The following is a 20,000-nucleotide window of genomic DNA, read 5'->3' as shown; positions in this document are numbered from 1 at the left end:
GAACGCATCTGGGCACCCGGAGTGTTTCGTCTGCAGGGTAAATACTACAAATACTACAAATACTACTACAAATACTACAAATACTACTACTACTGAACGCACTCTGGCACCCGGAGTGTTTCGTCTGCAGGGTAAATACTACAAATACTACAAATACTACAAATACTACTACAAATACTACAAATACTACAAATACTACTACTACTGAACGCACTCTGGCACCCGGAGTGTTTCGTCTGCAGGGTAAATACTACAAATACTACAAATACTACTACAAATACTACAAATACTACTACTACTGAACGCACTCTGGCACCCGGAGTGTTTCGTCTGCAGGGTAAATACTACAAATACTACTACTACTACTACAAATACTACAAATACTACTACTACTGAACGCACTCTGGCACCCGGAGTGTTTCGTCTGCAGGGTAAATACTACAAATACTACAAATACTACTACAAATACTACAAATACTACTACTACTGAACGCACTCTGGCACCCGGAGTGTTTCGTCTGCAGGGTAAATACTACAAATACTACAAATACTACTACAAATACTACAAATACTACTACTACTGAACGCACTCTGGCACCCGGAGTGTTTCGTCTGCAGGGTAAATACTACAAATACTACAAATACTACTACAAATACTACAAATACTACTACTACTGAACGCACTCTGGCACCCGGAGTGTTTCGTCTGCAGGGTAAATACTACAAATACTACAAATACTACTACAAATACTACAAATACTACTACTACTGAACGCACTCTGGCACCCGGAGTGTTTCGTCTGCAGGGTAAATACTACAAATACTACAAATACTACTACAAATACTACAAATACTACTACTACTGAACGCACTCTGGCACCCGGAGTGTTTCGTCTGCAGGGTAAATACTACAAATACTACTACAAATACTACAAATACTACTACTACTGAACGCACTCTGGCACCCGGAGTGTTTCGTCTGCAGGGTAAATACTACAAATACTACAAATACTACAAATACTACTACAAATACTACAAATACTACAAATACTACTACTACTGAACGCACTCTGGCACCCGGAGTGTTTCGTCTGCAGGGTAAATACTACAAATACTACAAATACTACTACTACTACTACAAATACTACTACTACTAGTGCTACTACTACTACTACTACTGCTACTGCTACTACTACTACTACTACTATACTACTACTACTACTACTACTACTACTAGTACTATTACTTCTGTCTTTGTAAAAAATGAAAATACAACATCATGACATTCCCAAACTTCTTCATGTTCTTCATGTTCTTCATGTTCTTCGTGTTCTTCTCGTTCATCTTCTCGTTCTTCTTCTTCTCGTTGGTCTTGGTGTTTTTCAGGAGTGCTTCACGCCCTTCGTCAACGGGAGTTTCTTCGATCACGACGGTCTTCCGTTCTGTGAGTCTCATTATCACGAGCGTCGAGGTTCTCTGTGCTCCGGGTGTCAGCGTCCCATCACCGGCCGCTGCATCACCGCCATGTCCAGGAAGTTCCACCCCGAGCACTTCGTCTGCGCCTTCTGCCTCAAGCAGCTCAACAAGGGGACCTTCAAGGAGCAGCAGGACAAGCCCTACTGCCACACCTGCTTCAGCAAGCTCTTCAGCTAGAACCTCCACCAGAACCAGCCAGAACATCTACACAACCACCCAGAACATCTGCACAACCACTGAGAACATCTACATCTACACAACCACTGAGAACATCTACACAACCACTGAGAACCAGCCAGAACATCTACAGAACCAACAAGAACATCTGCACAACCACTGAGAACATCTACACAACCACTGAGAACCAGCCAGAACATCTACAGAACCACCAAAAACATCTGCACAACCACTGAGAACATCTACACAACCACTGAGAACCAGCCAGAACATCTACAGAACCAACAAGAACATCTCCACAACCACCAAAAACATCTACACAACCACTGAGAACATCTACACAACCACTGAGAACCAGCCAGAACATCTACAGAACCACCAAAAACATCTACAGAACCAGCCAGAACATCTACACAATCAGCCAGAACATCTACACAACCACCACGAACCATCCACAACATCTACAGAACCACCAATAGCAGGACAAGCCCTACTGTCTCGCCTGCTTCTCCAAGCTGTTCAGCTAGAACCATCTAGAACCATCTAGAGCAGACATGATGTGTAAAACAATGGCCCTCAGACCTTCTCCTGAAGTGACCCAAATGAAAACAGGCCGTAGTTCTACCTCCAAACCCTCAGTGACATCACACTGTGTTCCAACCCCGCCCTGTGATCCTCAGTGAAGGAGGTTTGGACTCCTGATCTACACCACCTTCAACCAGCACCGAGCATCTCTACGACCATCCAGAACCATCTACACCACCTTCAACCACCACTGAGCGTCTCTACGACCATCCAGAACCATCTACACCACCTTCAACCACCACTGAGACCATCCAGAACCACTACACCACTGAGCGTCTACGACCATCCAGAACCATCACCACCTTCAACCACCATCCAGAACCATCTACACCACCTTCAACCACCACTGAGCGTCTACGACCATCCAGAACCATCTACACCACCTTCAACCACCACTGAGCATCTCTACGACCATCCAGAACCATCTACACCACCTTCAACCACCACTGAGCATCTCTACAACCATCCAGAACCATCTACACCACCTTCAACCACCACTGAGCGTCTCTACAACCATCCAGAACCATCTACACCACCTTCAACCACCACTGAGCATCTCTACAACCATCCAGAACCATCTACACCACCTTCAACCACCACTGAGCGTCTCTACAACCATCCAGAACCATCTACACCACCTTCAACCACCACTGAGCGTCTCTACAACCATCCAGAACCATCTACACCACCTTCAAACCACCACTGAGCATCTCTACAACCATCCAGAACCATCTACACCACCTTCAACCACCACTGAGCGTCTACGACCATCCAGAACCATCTACACCACCTTCAACCAGCACCGAGCATCTCTACGACCATCCAGAACCATCTACACCACCTTCAACCAGCACCGAGCATCTCTACAACCATCCAGAACCATCTACACCACCTTCAACCAGCACCGAGCATCTCTACAACCATCCAGAACCATCTACACCACCTTCAAACCACCACCGAGCATCTCTACAACCATCCAGAACCATCTACACCACCTTCAAACCACCACTGAGCGTCTACGACCATCCAGAACCATCTACACCACCTTCAACCACCACTGAGCATCTCTACAACCATCCAGAACCATCTACACCACCTTCAAACCACCACTGAGCGTCTCTACAACCATCCAGAACCATCTACACCACCTTCAACCACCACTGAGCGTCTACGACCATCCAGAACCATCTACACCACCTTCAACCACCACTGAGCATCTCTACAACCATCCAGAACCATCTACACCACCTTCAACCACCACTGAGCGTCTACGACCATCCAGAACCATCTACACCACCTTCAACCACCACGAGCGTCTACGACCATCCAGAACCATCTACACCACCTTCAACCACCACTGAGCGTCTCTACAACCATCCAGAACCATCTACACCACCTTCAACCACCACTGAGCGTCTACAACCATCCAGAACCATCTACACCACCTTCAACCACCACTGAGCGTCTACGACCATCCAGAACCATCTACACCACCTTCAACCACCACTGAGCGTCTCTACAACCATCCAGAACCATCTACACCACCTTCAACCACCACTGAGCGTCTCTACAACCATCCAGAACCATCTACACCACCTTCAACCACCACTGAGCGTCTCTACAACCATCCAGAACCATCTACACCACCTTCAACCAGCATCACCAAAGCCTCTGGTCAAACACGAGTGTCTACAGCCCTCACCAGCTCCAACACCAACCAGCAGCTCCTCAGATACAGGCAGCGAGGTCTGGGTCCCTCAGGTTCCTCAGGTCCCTCAGGTTCCTCAGGTTCCTCAGGTTCCTCAGGTCCTTCAGGTCCCTCAGGTTCCTCAGGTCCCTCAGGTCCTTCAGGTACCTCTGCTCTGGTCGTGGGGCTCAGGTTCTGCAGCTGTGAGGAGGACACAATCTTCTGCCCAAAGAGATTTTCTGTTTGTGACCGGAGACAAAATGGAGGCTCATGTTTTATATTTCCCAGAATCCCCAAGGACCCGCCCACTTTTTCAAACGGACGAATCAGGACGAGCGCTCGTTTTAAAAGATCCTGAGACCCCGACCCAGACCCAGCTGACCCTCAAACTCCTCCAGGAACCTCCAAGAACCTCCAAGAACCTCCAGAACCTCCAGAACCTCCAGGAACCTCCAGGAACCTCCAGGAACCTCCAGGAACCTCCAGGAACCTCCAGGAACCTCCAGGACATGTTTGGGGACCTGAATTATGAATCTTTTAAAGTGTATTTTTGTAGATTATTTCAGGTGTCAGAATCTGCAGCTTCACCAAACTGTCCATGGAGCGGCTTAGGGTCACAGGGGTCAGAGGTCACAGGGGTCAGAGGGGTCAGAAGGGTCACAGGGGTCAAAGGTCACTGGAGTTTACTGAGTTTGAGGAGAATAAACAAACGTTGCTGCTGATGTCAAGAAACTTATGCAAAACTATCAAGATTAAATACAGGTGCGAGTTTGGACCTGGACCACAGACCTGGTCTAGTTCTGGTCTAGTTCTGGTCTAGTTCACGTTGAGTCCTGGTTCAGTTCTGGTTGAGACTTGGTTGAGTCCAAGGTTAGTCCAAGTCCAGTCCTGCTTTGACTGTTCAGGGCTAAGTTTGGACTTGAGGGAGACTCCATTTGGTCTGATTTAGTCCTGGTTGAGTCCTGGTTTAGTCCTGGTTTAGTTCTTGGACCGTGAGAACATGCGCCTGTATTTAATTTTGAAAAACCCTTGTGCAATTTTTCATAAAAAGTAAAAAAAAAAAAAAAAAAAAAAGGTGAATGTTTGTGCCGTGAAACTGAAGTGAGTTTGAGTCTGAAGCTTCACTTTCACTTTCACTTTCAACTGTTTGACTTTGTGAAAAGAGTTTGAGCTCCTCACACCACGACTGTCACCTGTCGGGTCCTGTCACCTGTCGGGTCCTGTCACCTGTCGGGTCCTGTCACCTGTCGGGTCCTGTCACCTGTCAGGTCCTGTCACCTGTCGGGTCCTGTCACCTGTCAGGTCCTGTCACCTGTCAGGTCCTGTCACCTGTCAGGTCCTGTCACCTGTCCTGTCACCTGTCAGGTCCTGTCACCTGTCAGGTCCTGTCACCTGTCAGGTCCTGTCGGGTCCTGTCCTGTCAGGTCCTGTCCTGTCAGGTCCTGTCGGTCCTGTCACCTGTCAGGTCCTGTCACCTGTCAGGTCCTGTCGGGTCCTGTCACCTGTCGGGTCCTGTCACCTGTCGGGTCCTGTCACCTGTCGGGTCCTGTCACCTGTCAGGTCCAGTCACCTGTCAGGTCCTGTCACCTGTCAGATCCTCTCGGGTCCTGTCAGGTCCCGACAGGTGAAGGACGTGGTTTTGTGGCTTCAGATAAACTTTGATTTGATTTGATTTGTTTGTTTGTTTGTTTGTTTGTTTGTTTGTTTGTTTGTTTGTTTGTTTGTTTGTTTGTTTGTTGATCTGGAGCTGGCTCCTTTGGCACCTTCAAACATTTTACTACTGAAGCCTCCGTCACTGTCCTGCTTCACCCGAATACACCTGGTCCAGTCCTGGTCCTGGTCCTGGTCCTGGTCCAGTCCTGGTCCTGGTCCTGGTCCTGGTCCTGGTCCAGTCCTGGTCCTGGTCCTGGTCCTGGTCCAGTCCTGGTCCTGGTCCTGGTCCAGTCCTGGTCCTGGTCCTGGTCCTGGTCCAGTCCTGGTCCTGGTCCAGTCCTGGTCCTGGTCCTGGTCCAGTCCTGGTCCTTGTATCTTTTTCTTTTTGGTTTGTTTGGTTTGTAAAGTTTGACTCTGGAGCAGCAGGATTCTGACGACGTCGCTCAGATCAGATCAGAACATCTCCAGAACCTGGACTCCACAAGAACCTCACACCAGGTCCTACAGAACCTGGACTCCACAAGAACCTCACACCAGGTCCTACAGAACCTGGACTCCACAAGAACCTCACACCAGGTCCTACAGAACCTGGACTCCACAAGAACCTCACACCAGGTCCTACAGAACCTGGACTCCACAAGAACCTCACACCAGGTCCTACAGAACCTGGACTGAGTCAGGTCCTGCTGCGAGTCAGGTCCTGGTGCGAGTCAGGTCCTAGTGTGAGTCAGGTCCTGGTGCGAGTCAGGTCCTGGTGCGAGTCAGGTCCTGGTGCGAGTCAGGTCCTGGTGTGAGTCAGGTCCTGGTGTGAGTCTGGTCCTGGTGTGAGTCTGGTCCTGGTGTGAGTCTGGTCCTGGTGGAGTCTGGTCCTGGTGTGAGTCAGGTCCTAGTGTGACTCAGGTCCTGGTGTAAGTCAGGTCCTAGTGTGAGTCAGGTCCTGGTCTGAGTCAGGTCCTGGTGTGAGTCAGGTCCTAGTGTGAGTCTGGTCCTGGTGTGAGTCAGGTCCGAGTCTGGTCTTGACTCTGAGTTGTTTGTTTGTTGTTTGAGTCGTTGCTGCAAATAAAAACAAAAAAATAAAAAGACACAAAAATGAGTTTGTTTTTTTTACTCAAACTGAAACTTTGACCTGGACACACAAACACTATACACACACACACACACACACACACACACTATACACACACACACTATACACACACACACACACTATACACACACACACACACACACACACACACACTATACACACACACACACACACTATACACACTATACACACACACACACACACTATACACACAACACACACATACACACTATACACACACACACACTATACACACACACACACACACACACTATACACACTATACACACACACACTATACACACACACACACACTATACACACACACACACACTATACACACACACACACACACACTATACACACACACATACACACACTATACACACACACACTATACACACACACACACACACACACACACACTATACACACACACACACACTATACACACACACACTATACACACACACACACACACACACACACATACACACACACACAGTGTGACCCTGAGGTTTTGAGTTTGTTTTTATTCTTCAAGGACAGAAACTGAAAAGAAACACAAGACAAAATGAACAAAACAACAAAACAACCACCACCACCACCCCCCTCCTCTGTTGACACATGTCATGTACTGTACATCACAGTGCACAGACCCGGTTCGGTCTCAGTCCTGGTTTGGTCCCGTTCGGTCTCAGTCCTGGTTTGGTCCCGGTTCGGTCTCAGTCCTGGTTTGGTCCCGGTTCGGTCTCAGTCCCGGTTCGGTCTCAGTCCTGGTTTGGTCCCGGTTCGGTCTCAGTCCCGGTTCGGTCTCAGTCCTGGTCCAGGTCTCTGTGGGGATGTAGTGTGCACAGGCGCAGCTCCACACTCGGTCCTGGTCCGGTCCGGTTCTGGTCCGGATTCGGTTCTGGCTCAGTTCTTGTAGTTTTGACGTGCACGCGCGGGACAGCGTCTCGTACGTCTCCAGGAGCCGCAGATCGTCGAGAGCCGCGAGGCTCCACAGCGCCTCCTCCCTGAGCCCCGGGAGCCGCAGACTCAGGCTCCGGAGCCGCGGGAAGAGCCGCGGGATCCGCGTCACCGCGTCCGCGTCCAGGGGCGCGCGCGCGTCCAGGTGCAGGTGCCGCAGGTGCGGGAGGCGCGCGCACACAGCGCTCAGCTCCTCGGGGGAGACGCGCGTGCGCAGCAGCGCGAGGCGCGTCACCGACGAGGGGATGGAGCCCGCGAGCGCGTCGATGCGCGGACCGTGCGCGAGCAGCAGGGAGGACACGCGCGGCAGGTCCCGGAGCCACGCCGCGGGGGGCGCGCGCGCGCCGGGATCGTCGCGGAAGAAGAGCGCCACACTGCGCACGCGCGGCATCATCTTCATCACGTCCTCGGACAAACTCCACGCGCCACAGTCCACGAGCTCCAGACTGCGGAGCGCGCGCTGCCGCAGCGGGGGAAGGTTCCGTAGTGTCTCTGCGGGGGACAGGGACAGATGCACGGGCACGTGCACGGACAGGGACAGGTGCTGCAGGTGCGGCAGGTGCAGGAGGAGCCGGTACAGCAGACAGGTGGGAGGGACCGAGCACGCGCCGTGGAAAGTGAAAGACTGAAGGCGCGTGAGCTGAGAGAGCGCGTGCACAGCGGCATCATCAAAGAACGGATTTTTACCTGTGCACGCGCACACGCACACGTGCGTGAGCTGCTGCGGGAGGAGCGCGAGGAGCCCGCGCAGGGTCACGCGCAGAGCGCACTGCTGCAGGTGCACGCGCTCCAGGCGCGTGAAGCAGAGGAAAGTGTCCGCGCGCTCCTGGCGGTATCCGCTGATGACGAGCGCGCGCACGAGCGGCAGCTCCGCCGCCACGTGCGTCCAGCTCCGGGGCGCGGTGAGACGCGCTGACGTCACTCTCCAGCGGCGCAGCGCGCTCCAGAAGTGCGGCTTATACGCGCCTCTGGTCGCGCGCAGGTCCACGGTCCAGTCCCGCCACAAACCCGCGGTGTCCACGAGCTTCCGCCACTGCGTACACACGGCGCGTGCGCGGAGCCGGTCCGCGGGACACAGAAACCCGAACACGAGCGTCCACAGCTCCGCGGGGAGCAACATGTTTATAACCGCACACGTGACACTTCCTCTTCCGCTGAAGAAGAGGCGGAAGCACCGGAGTCACGTGACCTCAGAGACGCGGGTTATTTATTTATTTTTATTTATTTATTTATTATTTGTGATTGTTTATAATCGACACAGAAGTGTTTTTATCAGCGCAACTCCGGATCTGTTGTTATTAATAAAATATAATTAAAATAATTATAAGAACGGAAAAAGAGTGACCCGTGACTGACGCGTGTTCAGCCAATCAGAGCGCTCCTCCGGCCACTGCTGCGCTCTGATTGGTCGCCTTAGGTGTATATGTGGTCCTCTGGCCCCGCCTTTTCCTCTTTCTTTCACGCGTCCCTCGTGTTCGGAGGTAAGAGCCGCTGTCTCTCTTTAAACACGTTTATCCCGCTGCACTTTGACTATTTACACACTCATGTTTCTACACTGTGCTCTCTAGAACCTTATATGTCCCGCACTGACGCTTTAACTATGGAAAGTTCCTTAATATCTTGTTTTTTCCCCTCGTGGCCTCCGGAGCGGCTAAAGCTAAAGCTAACAGCTCCCGCAGAAATTCAACAAATAAACAAAAACAAACAAACAAACTATTTATACCGCGCTTTTCATACTAGAAATGTAAGACAAAGAGTTTACAGCCACAAACCCGCCGAACTCGCTCCGTGTGTCCGAGTCCAGACCCGCTCCGGGGCTCGGTTCTGTTCTGATTCTGTTGGTTCTGACATGTTTTTGTTGTTTTGTTTCCAGATCTTTCCTTGTCTTTAAACCGGCTGTGAGGCAGATCCTTGGAAGCACTGCAAAGATGCCCAGGGAAGACAGGGCCACGTGGAAGTCCAACTACTTCATGAAAATCATCGTGAGTCTGAACACGACGACCACATCCGGTCAGAGGTCACTGGGGGGGGTCAGAGGGTCAGAGGTCACTGGGGGGGGAGTCAGAGGGTCAGAGGTCACTGGGGGGGGAGTCAGAGGGTCAGAGGTCACTGGGGGGAGGACGGGGGGTGGTGTCGGTGTCAGAGGGTGGACCGGGGCTCAGAACCTGAAGTCTCTCATCAAACACAACCACACAAACTGTCTGTCGTTTGTGTCGTTTGTGCTGTTTTAGTTTTGGAGTTTTTGGAGATAGTTTTAAAGGTCACACTGGGGTCACAGGAAGATTCAAAATGATCTGAAACTTTACAGCACAAACGACTGACTCCACTGTGTGTCCGTTTGTGTGAGTTTATTTCTAAAATGATTCATGATTATTTTTGTGTAAATTATATTTTGTTCGCTCAGTTGACGACAGCGACTTTAACAAAACTCGTGAAGAGAAACGACCCGAGTCTGTGGAAAAGTGTGTCTGTAGGGACTTGATTTGATTAATATTTTCTGTAATAAGAGTTTTCCACAGACTCCGCTCGTTTCTCTTCACGAGTTTTGTTTAAGTCGCTGTCGTCAACTGAACACAAATGACCAAAATAATTTTAGAAATAAACTCACAAACTGTCACAGCACAAACTAAACACAAATATTGAATATTTTTTGCCTGTTTTGAGGCTGTTTCACATAACTGCACAAATAAAACTTTTTGCAGCACAAATAAAACAAACTGCTGAGTTTTTGTGCAGTTTTGTGTTTTTTGGGAGGTTTTGTGTCTCTGGGTTTTTCCTGAGTTCATGAGCAGATTTGAACCCAAAACTTGAACCTCCATAAGAACCAATCCCCCAGAGAAAGTCCTGACCCGGATCACGGAGACGAGTCTCAGTCCTGATCAGACACTCCAGATGCAGAGGACAAATATACAATAAAATATCCCGTAATCAAGTTTGACTGGTTTTAATCTGGACTTTGTAGTTTCCTTCTCACTCATCACACGAGGCTTTTTAAGACGAGTAAAACTTGAAATAAAACGCTGCAAAGATGAACGGCACTTTTGTGCTTCGTTGTTTTTCTAAAAGTTAAATATGAGAATTAAACTCGGTGGTTCAGGTTTTTAGACGCTGGAACATTAATAATTTTGTTCTTTCAAACGTCTGAACAGACGAGTTCAACTGATTTACACTTTAACAGAATTATTACACATCAACATTTGAAATGTCACAATGATCTGTGTCTCAAACTTTTAACTCTTAAGTTTATTTACAGAAACATTGGTGTGTGGAATGTTTTCCAAACTGTTTAAGTAAAAGTTCAAAACTGCAGCAGATTCTTCAAATTTTCTGCATAAATAAACTTTACAACATAAAACATGACTCTAGAGCCACATCGGCCCAGAATCCATGTCATATAAAGATATAATTTAAATATCGTCGTCCTGTTTCCTCGTGTGGAGCGTTGCCATGGTAACGACGCTGTGCTGTTTCCGTAGCAACTGCTGGATGATTATCCTCGCTGCTTCATCGTGGGCGCGGACAACGTGGGGTCGAAGCAGATGCAGACGATCCGCATGTCCCTGCGCGGGAAAGCTGTGGTCCTGATGGGCAAGAACACCATGATGAGGAAGGCCATCCGCGGGCACCTGGAGAACAACCCCTCCCTCGAGAAGTGAGTACGCACCTGAGAGCGGCCCCTCCCCCAAAACTCCTCCACACACCTGAGCGTAACCCCTCCCCCAAAACTCCTCCACACACCTGAGCGTAACCCCGCCCCAAAACCCCTCCACACACCTGAGCGTAACCCCGCCCCCAAAACCCCTCCACACACCTGAGCGTAACCCCGCCCCAAAACCCCTCCACACACCTGAGCGTAACCCCGCCCCCAAAAACCCCTCCACACACCTGAGCGTAACCCCGCCCCCAAAACCCCTCCACACACCTGAGCGTAACCCCGCCCCCAAAACCCTCCACACACCTGAGCGTAACCCCGCCCCAAAACCCCTCCACACACCTGAGCGTAACCCGCCCCCAAAACCCCTCCACACACCTGAGCGTAACCCCGCCCCCAAAACCCCTCCACACACCTGAGCGTAACCCGCCCCCAAAACCCCTCCACACACCTGAGCGTAACCCCGCCCCAAAACCCCTCCACACACCTGAACGTAACCCCGCCCCCAAAACCCCTCCACACACCTGAGCGTAACCCCCCCCAAAACCCTCCACACACCTGAGCGTAACCCCGCCCCAAACCCCTCCACACACCTGAGCGTAACCCCGCCCCCAAACCCCTCCACACACCTCCCCGCCACACACCTGAGCGTAACCCCGCCCCCAAAACCCCTCCACACACCTGAGCGTAACCCCGCCCCCAAAACCCCTCCCTCGAGAAGTGAGTTTACACAGAGCAGACCTGTGGCGCTGGGTGAGTCCCGTGGCTGTAGGAGGGTCTGGGTCTGGGTCTGGGTCTGGGAGGATCATTTCAAACTGTCATGGGTTTTTTGAAAACTGTTTGCTTTGTCAGTTTCTTCACATGTTGTAGAAAAACTAAAGAACTGAATTGACGTTTGTGGATCTGGTGCAGACGCCTGGGGGAGCGAGCGGCCGTGACCCGTGGCTGCGCCGCCGCTCAGACCAAAACCATTTAAATTTTATTGCAGCAAATAAAAAAAACACAATAATTGATGATTTAAGTGAGTGTGGTCTGTTTCTAACGTTCAGAGACGAAGAGGAAGGTTGAGCTTTGGTCATTTGTACATTTTATAAAGTAGAAACTAGGGATGGGCAGGATTAATCGATAATTGGTCATTAAGAATTTGATTCCATTCATTTTAATGTACAAACTGAATGTATGTGTGTGTGTCGTGACCAAACAGGTGTGTACATGTGTCTCTGCATCAGAAGGAGCGAGACACAAACAGTGGGTCAGTCTGTAACGAACCGAAGCACAAATGTGGATTTAACCAGGATTTGTAGAAGAAATTCCACACTTTCCGTTGCGTTGGGACAAGTGTGAGTCCATGTGCACAGTGGATAAAGCAGCACATATGTTTCTGTGTCCAGTGGGAAAAAGTTTTTCCAGGTGAGAGTCGCTCAATGTGGATGACGAGGCCCCGCCCCCCTCCCCCCGTACGCTGTCCTGGTTTTGACAAACACAAATCTGGTCACACTGACCTGTATTCACCTGAGTCATGTCTTTTAATCCGACACAAGTTGAACCACATCAGCGACACAAGAGCTGGAGTTTTATCTTCACTTAGTTTATGTAAATTAGTGATGTGGTTTTAAGTTTTGTTTCTGTGAGATTTGAACAAAACTGAATTAAACACATTATAATGTCAAACAGCTGATGTGGATCTAGAGTCGTTATGTTTATATGTCGTAAAGTTGAATTTATTGATGCAGATTAGTGCAGATAGTAATAATAATGATGATCATTTTAATAGAAAAAGAACATTTAAGAACATTTCATCGAATGCACATCACTAGTAGAACCATAACCCAGCCCCTGAGCCCAAACACAAATATAAACTCTGACGGACACCACATGAAGCTCAAGTCACTAAAAACTCAAGTCACTCCTTGTGTGTGTGTGTGTGTGTTTATATGTGTGTGTGTGTATATGTGTGTTTGTGTGTTTTCTGTAGCAGGATTAGTTCCAGAGCAGCAGGTCAGTGTTGTTCCTGACGTTCCCCCTGCACAAACTAAAGTGTCTCCAGCTTATCTCAGTCTGTCTGTGTGACAGAGCTGAGACGCACGGTTTCACACATGAACACACCACACACACACACACTTTAAACTGGGACTGTGTGAACATGTGAACATCAGTCGTGTGACTCTGTCCGTGTCTGTGCTCAGGCTCCTCCCTCACATCAGGGGAAACGTGGGCTTCGTGTTCACCAAAGAGGATCTGGCCGAGGTCCGGGACATGCTGCTCGCCAACAAGGTGAGTCGACTCGACACACAGACAGACAGACACACAGACAGACACACAGACAGACACACAGACAGACACACAGACAGACACACAGACAGACACACAGACAGACACACAGACAGACACACAGACAGACACACAGACAGACACACAGACAGACACACAGACAGACACACAGACACGACGCTTCAGGAACACTTCAATAAACCAGCTCAAGATTTAAAACATCTGGACCAGAGTTTCTACATGTTAAAGCTGCACTGTGTAACTTTTATAACCAAAACAGAAGAAAAATGCTGCTTTTGAGTGTTTTTGGTTAAAGTTACACACTGTGGCTTTAAAGTGTCACGGGAAATGAGAGGGAAAAGTGCATCAGATAATTTAAAGATGTCAGGAGTCGTGGGTTCTGACGATCTGAGAGTTTGATCAAAATGGAATCTCCAGACTTAAAAAAGACTGGTGTCCAGCAGGAGTTTTTTTTTTTTTTTTTTTTTTTCCTCACAGGTGAAAGGTGAAAGTGCAGGTCATCTTCTGGTCAGCTGTGTGGTGCTGTCCGGTCGTTCCCCCTGCAAACAGAAAGTGTCTCCTCGCTATCTCCGTCTGCCTCTGTGGCAGCCGGGGACGTACGGTCTCAGACATGTCGCCTGAACTGTCAGAACATTTGACCCGATAAACGTTTGTGACGTCTTAAAGAAAAGAAACAAACCAGATGCTTTTGTCAGTTGATCACGTGTCTGTAGAAAATATCTGCATAAAAACACAAAAACAGCAGCAGCATCGTGACGTTTTCAGTGAAACATTCAATAACGCAGTCACACACGCAGTCACACACGCAGTCACACACGCAGTCACACACGCAGTCACACACGCAGTCACACACGCAGTCACACACGCAGTCACACACGCAGTGTCACAGTCACTCGCGCGCGCACACAGTCACTCACGCAGTCACTCGCGCGCGCGCACACAGTCACACACGCAGTCACTCGCGCGCGCGCACACACAGTCACTCGCGCGCGCACACACACAGTCACTCACGCGCACACGGGATTAAACTGTGTCCAAGTCCATTTGGATTTAAAATGTCCAAATTAAAACAATGATCCTCAGAAATCACAACTACACAAACACTCCAGGTCTTTAAAAATCTCATGACTGTTTTTGTGTGTCTCTGTGTGTGTGTGTCTGTGTGTCACTGTGTGTGTGTCTGTGTGTGTGTGTGTGTGTGTGTGTCTCTGTGTGTGTCTGTGTGTGTGTGTGTCTGTGTGTGTGTGTGTGTGTGTGTGTGTGTGTGTGTGTGTGTGTCTGTCTGTGTGTGTGTGTCTGTGTGTGTGTCTGTGTGTGTGTGTGTGTCTCTGTGTGTGTGTGTGTGTGTCTGTGTGTCTGTCTGTGTCTGTGTGTCACTGTGTGTGTGTGTGTGTCTGTGTGTGTGTCTGTGTGTGTGTGTGTGTGTGTGTGTGTGTCTGTGTGTGTGTGTGTCAGGTTCCCGCCGCCGCCCGCGCTGGAGGTATCGCCCCCTGTGACGTGACTGTTCCCGCTCAGAACACTGGGCTGGGGCCTGAGAAGACGTCCTTCTTCCAGGCTCTGGGCATCACCACCAAGATCTCCAGAGGAACCATCGAGATCCTGGTACGACCGGGGAGGACGGGGGGTTCTGTGTGTGTGTGCGTGTTAGTTTTCTGTAGCAGGATTAGTTCTGAGAGTTTGATCAAAATGGAATCTTCAGACTTAAAAAAGACTGGTGTCCAGCAGGAGTTTTTTTCCTCACAGGTGAAAGGTGAAAGTGCAGGTCATCTTCTGGTCAGCTGTGTGGTGCTGTCCGGTCGTTCCCCCTGCAAACAGAAAGTGTCTCCTCGCTATCTCCGTCTGCCTCTGTGGCAGCCGGGGACGTACGGTCTCAGACATGTCGCCTGAACTGTCAGAACATTTGACCCGATAAACGTTTGTGACGTCTTAAAGAAAAGAAACAGACCAGATGCTTTTGTCAGTTGATCACGTGTCTGTAGAAAATATCTGCATAAAAACACAAAACAGCAGCAGCATCGTGACGTTTTCAGTGAAACATTCAATAATTAGAATTGACTTTTAAATTTGTGGAGCTGCAGCTGGAGGATTTAAAATTTCCAAAAGGCTCCAGACTGTAAAGGTTCGTTCACACCAAAGCTTCAAATCGTCCAGTTTCTGTGTAAAGTCCATGTGGAGGCCAGACTGGGGCCAGACCTGAGGCTCGGACCCCGCAGAGGGTCAGAGTCAAAGCTCTGGTCCCGGACCTGGATCAGTCCTGGATCAGTCCTGGATCAGTCCTGGATCAGTCCTGGATCAGTCCTGGATCAGTCCTGGATCAGTCCTGGATCAGTCCTGGATCAGTCCTGGATCAGTCCTGGATCAGTCCTGGATCAGTTCGTACGCGGTGCAAAAGTTCAACATCAGAGTCACTGAAGTCACGTAAACAGGAAACGGTCTTTATCTGTTTTTTCTATTCTGAATTTAAACCCAAAACTGAAAACGAATCATTATCTGTTTTTTCATTTTGGTTTTGGAGACAAATCATTTATTCGTTTTCTTATTTTTGGTTTTATATTGATGAACGAACGACACACGGATTCTGGAAGAACCTTGAGGAGCAGTTTTGTTTGTTTTTTCCTGCCGAGTTGTGGAGATTTTTATGATTTTACAAAATGTCCCACGAACAGTTTTAAACTTTTTTTATTATAAATGAGTAAAGTTTGCTGGTGGTTTGTGCTGTGGTTCTGGTTCAAGTCTGAGTGAACGTGACGCTGGTTCTGTGCAGCTCTCGTTTAGTTTTTCTGCTGTTTCATGTGTAAAGTGTTTGATCAGTGTTTGAGTGCGGGAGGGCATCTGACTCTCCTGTCTCGTCTCCTCAGAGCGACGTGAGCCTGATCAAGACGGGGGATAAGGTCGGCGCCAGCGAGGCCACGCTCCTCAACATGCTCAACATCTCCCCCTTCTCCTTCGGTCTGATCATCCAACAAGTTTACGACAACGGCAGCGTGTACAGCCCCGAGGTCCTGGACATCACCGAGGCCTCGCTGCACACCAAGTTCCTCGAGGTCAGACGCTCAAACGCCCACGGAACTCCACACTTTACACAACGGAACTCCACACTTTACACAACGGAACTCCACACTTTACACAACGGGACTCCACACTTTGGGACTCCACACTTTACACAACGGGACTCCACACTTTACACAACGGGACTCCACACTTTACACAACGGGACTCCACACTTTACACAACGGAACTCCACACTTTACACAACGGAACTCCACACTTTACACAACGGAACTCCACACTTTACACAACGGAACTCCACACTTTACACAACGGAACTCCACACTTTACACAACGGGACTCCACACTTTACACAACGGGACTCCACACTTTACACAACGGGACTCCACACTTTACACAACGGGACTCCACACTTTACACAACGGGACTTGGATGTTCCTCAGCACAGACGGAGCTCGAGTCGTTTCATTCACACGTTTGAGTGAAACTTTATTCGTCTAAAACTCGGCTTAAATGTGTGAAACAAACACAACTCCAGCTCTGTGTGCGTGGTTCTATAGGGTTCTGTGTGTGTGTGGGGGGGGGTTCTGTGTGTGTGGGGGGGGGGGGGTTCTGTGTGTGTGTGTGTGTGTGTGTGTGTGTGTGTGTTTTCTGTAGCAGGATTAGTTCCAGAGCAGCAGGTCAGTGTTGTTCCTGACGTTCCCCCTGCACAAACTAAAGTGTCTCCAGCTTATCTCAGCCCGTGTGTTTGTGACGGAGCCGAGACGCACGGACACACACACACACACACTCTCACACACTCACACACACACACACACACTCTCACACTCTCACACTCACACACTCTCTCACACACACACACACACACACTCTCACTCGAACCTCGTTTCACGTTTCTGATGAGTTGTTGGACCTTTGTGGCTGTGCTCGGTTCTGACGGCGTTTCTGTCGTAGGGCGTGAGGAACGTGGCGAGCGTGTGTCTGGAGATCGGGTATCCCACTCTGGCGTCCATCCCCCACTCCATCATCAACGGGTACAAGCGCGTCCTCGCCGTCGCCGTGGAGACCGAGTACTCCTTCCCCCTCGCCGACAAGGTAAACTCCCAAACCCCGCCCCCGTCAGGTGAAGGTGTCCCTGTGGTATTAACCCCGCCCCCTCTCCTCAGGTGAAGGCTTTCCTCGCCGACCCGTCGGCGTTCGCGGCGGCGGTCCCTGTGGCCGCGGCGGAGACGGCCGCCGCTCCGGCCGCCGCCGCCAAAGAGGAAGTGAAGGAGGAGAGCGAGGAGTCCGACGACGACATGGGCTTTGGTCTGTTTGACTAAAACAACCAGAAACTCAATAAACATCTGAAACTTAAACATCAGTTTGACTTTTATTTGGGTCTTTTTCGTTCATGTTTATGTTCACACTGAAACGGTTTTTACACTTTACACAAATGAATCTGATCAACTGTTGAACAGTTACAAACGTTTGACTCAAACTCACATGAAGAACAGGATTTTTGTTATTATATTGTCCTGTTCACACTGAATCTGACAAAAGTCCTGGAAACCTGGAAGCAGCTGGACGTTTGAGGAAAAATCCACCAAAATACAGGAAATGACTTTTATCCACATTTCCTGCAGTGGCTCAGCAGAATCTGTCCAATAGAAAAACAAAGCTCAAGGTTCTGTTTTTGGGTTTAAGAGTCTAATGAGTTTGACCAGGAAACACTTTGGGGACAGTTGTTTTGGAGAATCAGTAACTGGACTTGAGTTTTCACCTCAGATGGTTTAAACTGTTAAAGGATCTTTGTTCATCTGTAGATGTGATCACATGACTCCAACTGTAATAATCATGAGTTTGGTTTAAACTGTTCAACTGGGCTGATCCACCTGTCAATCAAATGAGTTGGTCTCAGACTCTTGGTGCTTCATAAAAGGTTCATCTGATCCTGACAGTGACAATATTCATGTGAAAATCTCACTCCTTTTATTTAAAAAATAAAAATAAAAATTACATTTACATTTGCACCTGTAAAGACGTGACGTGTTCAATAATAAACAGAATTGAATGTTTTCTAACGGAGCAGGCGGCAGTAGAACCCACAACCTGAGACGTAAACACACTGACTGACCACAGGGGGCGCCACTGACGAGTCAAACGTGTTTAAAGACGACAGAAGGAAAGAACTTTTACACACAGTGTGAAGTGTCTCGCTGTAGGTTTAAGGAACTTCAAGGTCATGTTTCTGTCTAAATGTGTAAATGTGTCGTCTTCTCCAACAGCTTCATAAATCTGCTCCACCAAATCTTCAACCAAGACACACATTTACACACACATATTTAAACACACACCCTTACACACATTTACACACACATATTTAAACACACACCCTTACACACACATATTTAAACACACACCCTTACACACACATTTACACACACATACAGAGAAAAACATGACCCTGAAGTTCCACAGTGACACTTCACACTGTGTGTAAAACTTCTGTTCTGAGATAAAATTAGAATGTGAGAATATTTCAGAATTGACAGAAAATATGTCCTTTTTGAAAGCTGCAGAGGCCCTGTCGGCCCCTGTCGGCCCCTGTCGGCCCCTGTCGGCGGCGGGTTGTGGGTTCTACGCCTGCATGACGGGCCGCGCCTCTTTGGCCCTGAGGTCGACGCCTGAGCCAGCGAAGCCGGTGCCTCCTCGCTGCAGGTAGATGATGTCACTGTGGGCGAGGGCGTCGCCGCTCACCGGGTCGGTCATGTCCTTCTTGATGAGCTTCTCCACACACTCCTGCGTCACCACGGCGCCGGAGGGGCGGAGCACGGCGCAGGGCACGCTGTTCCCCAGCACGTCTCGGGTCACGGCGCACACGTAACGCTCCTGTCGACTCAGCAGTTTGACGCGGTCGAGCGACGGGTCGAGCGGCGTGAAGCGCACGTCCACCAGGTCGTTCATGCGCAGCGGACGCCCCGACATCGGGCACAGCACCGTTTTACTCGGCTTCTTCAGTAACGTCGGTTTGGCTTCGGGAGTCAGAGACGGGATCCAAAAACTGGGCAGAGCTTTGCTGGAGCCGGCGACCGCCACCTCCCCCGCCGCCCCCGCCGCACCTGCCGCACCCGCCGCACCTGCCGCCCCTGCCGCACCCGCCGCCTTCTGCTCGTCCCGAGAGGTGAACGGGTTGATGGGTTTGGACACGATGTTGCTCTCATTGGTCTGAAAAAACACGACAGGTTTGACTCATTTCACCAAACAGAACGAAACAACAAAAAGAATAAACAATCAAAAATACACACACAATCCAAAAATACACACACAATCCAAAAATACACACACAATCCAAAAATACACACACAATCCAAAAATACACACACAATCCAAAAATACACACACATCCAAAAATACACACACAATCAAAAATA

The 20,000-nt window shown here is 49.4% G+C and overlaps 3 protein-coding genes across 5 annotated transcripts in view; 2 read left to right on the top strand and 1 right to left on the bottom strand.

Moving 5' to 3' along the window:
• LOC110172051 (paxillin-like) overlaps window positions 1–2,475 on the top strand; it is a 46,853-nt gene extending 44,378 nt beyond the window's left edge. The window contains exon 12 of the mRNA XM_055161005.1: window positions 1,387–2,475. Within this exon, the coding sequence (XP_055016980.1) occupies window positions 1,387–1,653 (267 nt within the window). The 3' untranslated portion in view covers window positions 1,654–2,475. The remainder of the gene's footprint in view (window positions 1–1,386) is intronic.
• The window catches only part of rplp0 (ribosomal protein, large, P0), a 230,359-nt gene extending 212,414 nt beyond the window's left edge, over window positions 1–17,945 (top strand). The window contains exons 1-8 of one of the 3 annotated variants that reach the window (XM_055160883.1): window positions 9,070–9,115; window positions 9,508–9,616; window positions 11,111–11,286; window positions 13,473–13,560; window positions 15,034–15,180; window positions 16,437–16,622; window positions 17,542–17,682; window positions 17,754–17,945. In XM_055160883.1, the coding sequence (XP_055016858.1) occupies window positions 9,563–9,616; window positions 11,111–11,286; window positions 13,473–13,560; window positions 15,034–15,180; window positions 16,437–16,622; window positions 17,542–17,682; window positions 17,754–17,909 (948 nt within the window). In that variant the 5' untranslated portion in view covers window positions 9,070–9,115; window positions 9,508–9,562 and the 3' untranslated portion in view covers window positions 17,910–17,945. Of the gene's footprint in view, window positions 1–9,067; window positions 9,116–9,505; window positions 9,617–11,110; window positions 11,287–13,472; window positions 13,561–15,033; window positions 15,181–16,436; window positions 16,690–16,726; window positions 17,104–17,541; window positions 17,683–17,753 lie in introns of those variants that run through there. The other 2 variants (XM_055160881.1, XM_055160882.1) reach the window with 2 other exon arrangements.
• Window positions 17,946–18,535: 590 nt separating this feature from the next.
• The window catches only part of nosip (nitric oxide synthase interacting protein), a 6,162-nt gene continuing 4,697 nt past the window's right edge, over window positions 18,536–20,000 (bottom strand). Inside the window, exon 3 of the mRNA XM_055160884.1 lies at window positions 18,536–19,794. Coding sequence (XP_055016859.1) covers window positions 19,207–19,794 — 588 coding nt within the window. The 3' untranslated portion in view covers window positions 18,536–19,206. The remainder of the gene's footprint in view (window positions 19,795–20,000) is intronic.

This window comes from Boleophthalmus pectinirostris, unplaced genomic scaffold, assembly GCF_026225935.1.
Source record: "Boleophthalmus pectinirostris isolate CB_2022bp ecotype Guang Dong unplaced genomic scaffold, ASM2622593v1 HiC_scaffold_3, whole genome shotgun sequence".
NCBI lineage: Eukaryota > Metazoa > Chordata > Actinopteri > Gobiiformes > Gobiidae > Boleophthalmus > Boleophthalmus pectinirostris.
The sequence above is the reverse complement of the archived record's forward strand: the minus strand, read 5'-3'. Positions and strand labels throughout refer to the sequence as shown.